The 7,203-nt window shown below is 41.4% G+C and overlaps 1 protein-coding gene across 1 annotated transcript; it reads left to right on the plus strand.

Moving 5' to 3' along the window:
- Nucleotides 1-265: 265 nt before the first annotated feature.
- Nucleotides 266-1,258, plus strand: LOC308349551 (olfactory receptor 7E178-like; the record flags this gene model as incomplete). The annotated part of the gene is made up of 1 exon (XM_080814289.1): nt 266-1,258. The coding sequence occupies one exon, from the start codon at nt 266-268 to the stop codon at nt 1,256-1,258; it is 993 nt and encodes a 330-aa protein (XP_080670415.1).
- Between the last annotated feature and the right edge of the window lie 5,945 nt (nt 1,259-7,203).

The following is a 7,203-nucleotide window of genomic DNA, read 5'->3' on the forward strand; positions in this document are numbered from 1 at the left end:
GGTATGCTTCTTTAAGAGTATTTTATGGTAATGATGGATTTATCAATTATCTCTGAATGTTCATGTTCCTCTAACGTTCTTCAGTTGGGTGTTTTTAAAGCATGTATAGAGAGTTGTGAATAACACAGAAATCAATGAGGAAACAGTTCTAAGAAAATTAGATCTGAGACACAGAAAGATTGCTGAAGACACTGGAATGTATGGCCCCATGTGTGAATATTTTACTTGTGAATTGCTCGCATACACAATGGGGACACGGTACTGGATGCCCATTCACTTGATCCACTTTTCCAACCCTCTTTTCTTTTTCAGAAGGTGTCCAAGCTACATAGAACCACGAAATCTAACACGTGTCTCAGAATTCTTCCTCATGGGACTCTCAGACGATCCAGAACTGCAGCCCCTTCTCTTTGGGCTGTTTCTGTCCATGTACCTGGTCACCATACTTGGGAACCTGCTCATCATCCTGGCCGTCCGCTCTGACTCCCACCTCCACACCCCCATGTACTTCTTCCTCTCCAATCTGTCCTTGGCTGACATTGGTTTCACTTCTACCACAATCCCTAAGATGATCGTGGACAACAAAACTCAGAGCACAGCCATCTCCTATATGGGTTGCCTGACTCAGATGTCTTTTTTTATGCTTTTTGGATGTTTGGATAGTCTCCTCCTGGCTGTGATGGCGTATGACCGGTTCGTGGCCATCTGTCACCCCCTGCACTACTTGGTCACCATGAACCCCCGCCTCTGTGGCCTGCTGGTTTTGACATCTTTTTTCATCAGCCTGTTGGTCTCTCAGATGCACAATTCAGTTGTGTTACAACTCACCTATTTCAAGGATGTGGAAATTTCTCATTTCTTCTGTGACCCTTCTCAGCTCCTGAACCTTGCCTGTTCTGACACGTTTACCAACAACATAGTCATGTATTTCGTTGGTGCCATCTCTGGCTTTCTCCCTATCTCAGGGATCCTTTTTTCTTACTATAAAATTGTCTCCTCCATTCTGAGAGTTCCATCCACAGGTGGGCAGCACAAAGCCTTCTCCACCTGTGGCTCCCACCTGTCAGTTGTTTGCTTGTTTTATGGAACAGGCCTTGGGGTGTACCTCAGTTCAGCTGTCTCACGTTCTCCCAGGAAGGGTGCAGTGGCCTCAGTGGTGTATACTGTGGTGACCCCCATGCTGAACCCTTTCATCTACAGCCTGAGGAACAGGGACATCAAAAGGGCCATGTGGAGGCTCTTCAGCAAAACCATCTGATTGCAGCACCCGTGCCATCCATTTGGAGTGTAGGTTGGAAAGTGCAGCAAAACTAAGCACCTAGACCTGGAAATCCTACCTCTCTCACCACATCATTTTTGTAGTTGTCATGGCTTTCATCTCTCTCCTCGCTTAACATCTGAGAATTGCTTTCTTCCCTATGTCTTAAATGGGACTGAGGGAGTATTCTGGGGTTCCTTGCATATCATAATCACTGCATGACTAAATCTTATTGTATCCACAGAGACTGTGCTTTATCATTGGCTACCCAAGCATCCCAGAAAGATGAGCAATTTTCCTTCTATATATTTCAAATTTCACATATTTCCCACAGTCCTTGTGTATTTTCCATACAAATCACTTATTTATCCAATTGGTTTGTGCAGGTTATGTGGATGGAGGTATGTCACTGGTTCTCAAACTTGGTATTTATGTATTTGTTTATTTCAAGTACAATTAAATATAGTGTTTTATTAGTTTCGGGGGTACAATATGATTCAACAGTTCTATCCATTTCTCAGTGCTCATCAAGATAGGTGTACTCTTTTAAAATATTTTATTTATTTATTTATTTATTTGAGAGAGAGAGAGAGAGAGAGAGAGAGAGAGAGAAACACACATGGAGAGGGGAGGGGCAGAGGTAGAGGGAGAATCAGACTACCCATTCAGTGGGGAGCCCAACTTGAGGTGATCCCAGGACCCCAAGATTATGACCTGAGCCAAAGGCAGACACTTAACTGACTGAGCCACCCAGGCACCCCAAGAGAAGTGTACTCTTAATCCCCTTTAACTATTTCACCTATCCCTCCACCCATCTCTCTGCTCTGGCAATCACCAATTTGTTCTCTGTTTTTAAAAGTCTGTTTTTTTGTTTGTCTCTTCTTTTCTTTGTTCATCTGTTTTGTTTCTTAAATTCGACATATGCGTGAAATCATATGTATTTGTTTTTTTCTGACTGACACATTTCACTTAACGTCACAGCCCATAGGTCCAGGAAAGATGCATAGATAGGACTTAGAAAGTTACGATGTACAACTAGCCACATCTCTGTTTATCTACTAGAAAAAACAGATAAACCAAAACCATCGTTTGTTTGTTTTCAAGGGCTGAGAACCCCACAGAAATCTAAGAAAATATACTCTGGAGCGAGTTGATTCCTTTCTAGTTGGCAGAAATCACAACCACTGGGGACATTTGTTAAATTTGGGAATGGAATGGCTATGAATTGGCTTACCAGTGGTGGAGGGGCTCTCCTGGTATAACAGAAACCAGGGAGTCTACTTGAGCCTGTGTCACCAGAAGCAGAAAATTGGGATCTGCTGAAATACCCAATGGAGAGAAAGTTCTACCCATTTTCCAATTTGTCTAGGAATTTTTGCTGTGTGACAAATTCGGGACTATGTTGGAAAGCAGACAGATATGACATGAGTCTTGAAGTGCTTGGAGCACAAAGTTCTCACAGAGGATGAGACTTGTGTGGTGGGCAGTACCTGAGAGGCTCCCAGTGTTCCCCAACTCCTGGTTTTCTTGCTCTTGTGTATGTCCCTCTAATTGAAAGTGAAATAGACACAGTGACTTGTTTCCAGCAATGAGCATGCAGAAGAAATGCTGCGAAATCACTTCCAGAAATAGAGTGGGGCGGGGGGGAGGCAGCTTTTTCCTGCTGCCGCCTCTCTCTTGCTCTCTTCATTGCTCAGGTTGATGGAACTCAATTGCCATGTTATAAGCTTCCCCATTAAGGGTCCACATATCAAGAAACTGAGGAAATTCTCTGGCTAATAACCTGCAAACATGTGAATTCTACCAACAGCCCCATGAGTGAGATTGTAAGTGGACTTCTGCCAGTTGAGCCTTGGGATGATTACAGCCCTGGCCAACACTTGATTGTATTGTTCTGAGAGGCTCTCTGAAGTATTTAAGTAAAGTATCAAAGTTACCAAAAATATGGGAAAATCAATAGTTTTCCTATACCAGTGTAATTCAATTAGAGAAAAAACAGAACTGAAGTCTGATTCAAATTAGCCAAAAAATAAAACAGATGAACATAAGGGAAGGGAAGGAAAGATAAAATAAGATAAAAACAGAGAGTGGGGCAAGCCATAAGAGACTCTTAACTATAGGGAACAAACTGGAGGGTTGCTGGAGGGGTGGTGGGGAATGGGGTAATTGAGTGGTGGATTACAAGAAGGACACTTGTAATGAGCACTGGGTGTTAGATGCAGTTGATGAATCACTAAACTCTATCTCTGCAACTAATACTATACTATAAATTAACTAACTTGAATTTAAATAAAATCTTGAAAATAAAAATAACCTGTGAATATCCCACATATAAAATGCCAACCCAAGCAAGAACTAAAGAAATGAAAATAGAAAGTTATCCTTAGAGCAAATTTTAACTGAGAAAATGGAAACAGTATTACATCCTTTGTATAGAAGACCAAGTCTGTCCAACTTCATGATTCATACAATCGTTTTACAGATCAAAATCACACACCAAATGATTCAAATGAAAAAAGAAGTCTGAAATATACAAGCATTATTTTATTAGAGCAATAATTTGTTCTAAAATACTCTATTTCTAAATAATTTGTTCTTTAATATTCTCTATTTCTCTATTTAATATTCTCTATTTCTTTAATATTCTCTATAAATGGCAACCCAATATAGTGATAACTCTCTCTAGAATAATAAACTTTTGGATGAGAATTGTCTTTACAGATCATCTTCCTCCCTCTCATGTGCAGTTCATAATATAAAATTGGAACCCGAAGTACACTCATTTATATTAGCTGAAAAAAAATATTTCAGACTGTTTATTATCTAGGCTTTATAAAACACATACAAGGCAAACTAAAGGTAGACCTTCTTGACATAAATGTGTGAAATAACTAAATAAATTTCTTAGTTTTGATATATATACTTGTAGACTTTAAATAGTGGAGTTTAATCATGGGAGTACAGGGGGGGAAAAAGGAGAAAGTTGACATTTGACATATCAAGTATGTCAAATATTTGATACTTTTTAAATGATAAATTTAACAAACTTTTTTAATGAAAGGTTTGAGAATGAGACTTTCATTAAAAAATATGAACAATTAATCCTTGCTTCCCAATGATGTCATAAATGTATGATGTAACATTTCTTGCTAACTATTTTTAAAACTGTATGATTGTATATAGCATTAGTGCTTATATAAAGCAATTAATAAATTTCTACTAAGCACCCAAAAAAGGGTGCCTGGGTGGCTCAGTGGGTTAAGCCTCTGCCTTTGGCTCAGGTTATGATCTCAGGGTCCTCAGATCGAGTCCCGCATCAGGCTCTCTGCTCAGCGGAGAGCCTGCTTCCCCCTCTCTCTCTGCCTGCCTCTCTGCCTACTTGTAATTTCTCCCTCTGTGTGTCAAATAAAGTAAATAAAATCTTAAAAAAACACATAAAAAGAAAAGAAAAAGAAAAAAGAAAAAAGAAAGTTTGCATTTTATGTTACGATTCAACAACTTGGAAGAAAGAAGCAAGGAATATGGCTGAATTTCTTCCTGAGGAGAGGAAGAACCCAGACCCTTCCCAAAACATTCACTTGTTTCCCTTTCCTCTTTTATTAACATTAGTAAGTCCTGGGCATCCGGGTGGCTGAGTCGATTGGGTGTCTGATTCCTGCCTTCGGCTCAGGTTGTGATCTCAGGGTCATGGGATGGAGCCCCATGTCAGGCTCCATGCTCAGTGTGGAGTCTGCTTGGGATTCTCCCTCCCTCAGCCCCTCCCACCGCGCTCTCTCTCTCAATAAACAGATAAAATCCTTAAAAACGCACACACACACACACACACACACACAACCATTATCAAGTTCTCAGCAGTTGGGACAACATGGACCAACTGGCTAATTATGTGCTTTGTGCATTGAGCCTCCCAAGTCATACAATTGTAAATAATTGGCAGTTGCCTCCAGGTTTTAGTTTGAAGGTTCTAATACAGTAGCTCCATACCTGTGTCTCCTCCCTTTGTGGGCATCTGCATCGGAAGGTCTCAGCCACGTCTAGCCTTCCTGCCAGTCCTGAGGAGGGATTCTGAGCCTTCATCATATATCAGACAGGCGATCAGTACTCCTTGGTCATGTTCCAACAGAGATGCATCCCGGCCCGGTAAGTTCCGAAGGAGACAGTGATTGGAAGAGGGACTGTCAGGAGCATTTTTTTCCTCTTCAACAACACAAACATGTTGATACCAGGTAGACAGAGGGGAGGGCATCAGTTTCAAATTTCCAGATGAGAACCCTGTGAAATTTGTTTTCTCGGTTCTGGTGGGGTTGTGAGAACTCTCATGAAGGGTTATGCTTCCACTCTCACTGCTTCTGGTCTGGTTGGCATCTCCCCGACCACAACCACACATGGATCTCTTTAACCTTTTCCCTAAGCTACTCCAAAATGATCGTGAAGCAAGATCATGATAACTGGAAGGAGGAGGATGACATTAACCATTACCTACAACACAATGTACTTTTATTGAGGGTTTCCTAGATGTCAGGCTCTGAGGTATGTGTTTTACTTATCTTGTTTGATTTCATCTGCATAATCTATCCCAAATTGTAAGTGCACACATTATTATTATTTTACATAAAATGAAAAGAGTGTAGCATTTTATGTAACTTGTGCCAGGTCATGACTTAGAAAGGGTTGAATGTTTGAATCTGCCATGTTTGAATCTCGGCGTCAGACTAGTCTTCTCCCCTGCCAACCCAAAATGGTTATGTCACTCCCTCTAGGGGTTTCTGGAAGACCACTGTTGGAGAGCAGTAGATAGTACTTCCTGCATCAACTATAGGAAGAATGGCTGAAATCATAGGCAGTGATCATACAGGCACATGATTATTTAGGGAGATCTCTCTCTCTCTCTCTCATCCCTGTTCCTGGATTTTTGCTTCAACTATTCACCTCCTCCTCTATCATTTCTTTAAAATATTTTGTTTATTTATTTGAGATAGAGAGCTAGTAAGAGAAAGAGAGCAGAATCAGGGGAGCAAAGGGAGAGGGAGAAGCAGGCTCCTCATTGAATAGGGAGCCCAACGTGGGGCTCTGTCCCAGGACTCAGGATTATCCTCAGCTGAAGGCAGATGCTAAACTGACTGAGCCACCCAGGTGCCCCCCTCCTCCATTCTTATAATCAGCCTACTCAATCACAAAAGGAGACACAAAAGGTCCATTTTTACTCAGGAAACCAAATAGGGTTAAAAATGTATCTCAAATGTGCCTGTAGTTAAAACCTCTGTACCTTTGCTTAAAACTTTCAGAAATTCTGGAAGCAAGGAAGTTCATGGGACTCAGAGAATGACAATTTAATTTTGAAACTTGTCTGCTCCACTTATTATTAGTGTGCTATGGGGCAAGTTCCTGGTATCTCTGAGAATTAGGGCTATCATCTAAGTTGGTTCCTAGTTGATTCAGCTCAACTGAATAAAGATTTTTTAAAAAAGATTTTATTTACTTGACAGGCATAGATCACAAGTAGGCAGAGGGGCAGGCAGGGAGAGAGAGAGGGAAGTAGGCTCCCTGAGCTGAGCAGAGAGTCCGATGCAACGCTCAATGCCAGGACTCTGGGCTGCATCCCAGGACCCTGGGATCATGACCTGAGCTGAAGACAGAGGCTTTAACCCATGGAGCCACTCAGGCACACCTCAACTGAATAAGGATTAAAATGGATGCCTTCCATGCAATAAATATGTGATGAATGAATAAAGTAGAGCATATTAAAAATTTTAAAGATTTTATTTATTTGAGACAGAGAGAGAGAGAGAGAGAGAGAGCACAAGCAGGGGGAGGGGCAGAGGGAGATGGAGAAGCAAACTCCCTGCTGAGCAGGGAGACCCAGGCGGGGCTGGATCTTGAGATCATGACCTGAGCCAAAGGCAGATACTTAATCAACTGAGCCACTCAGGTGCCCCCAAGGGCAA

Source organism: Martes martes (genome assembly GCF_963455335.1).
Source record: "Martes martes genome assembly, chromosome: 1".
NCBI classification, from domain to species: Eukaryota; Metazoa; Chordata; class Mammalia; order Carnivora; family Mustelidae; genus Martes; species Martes martes.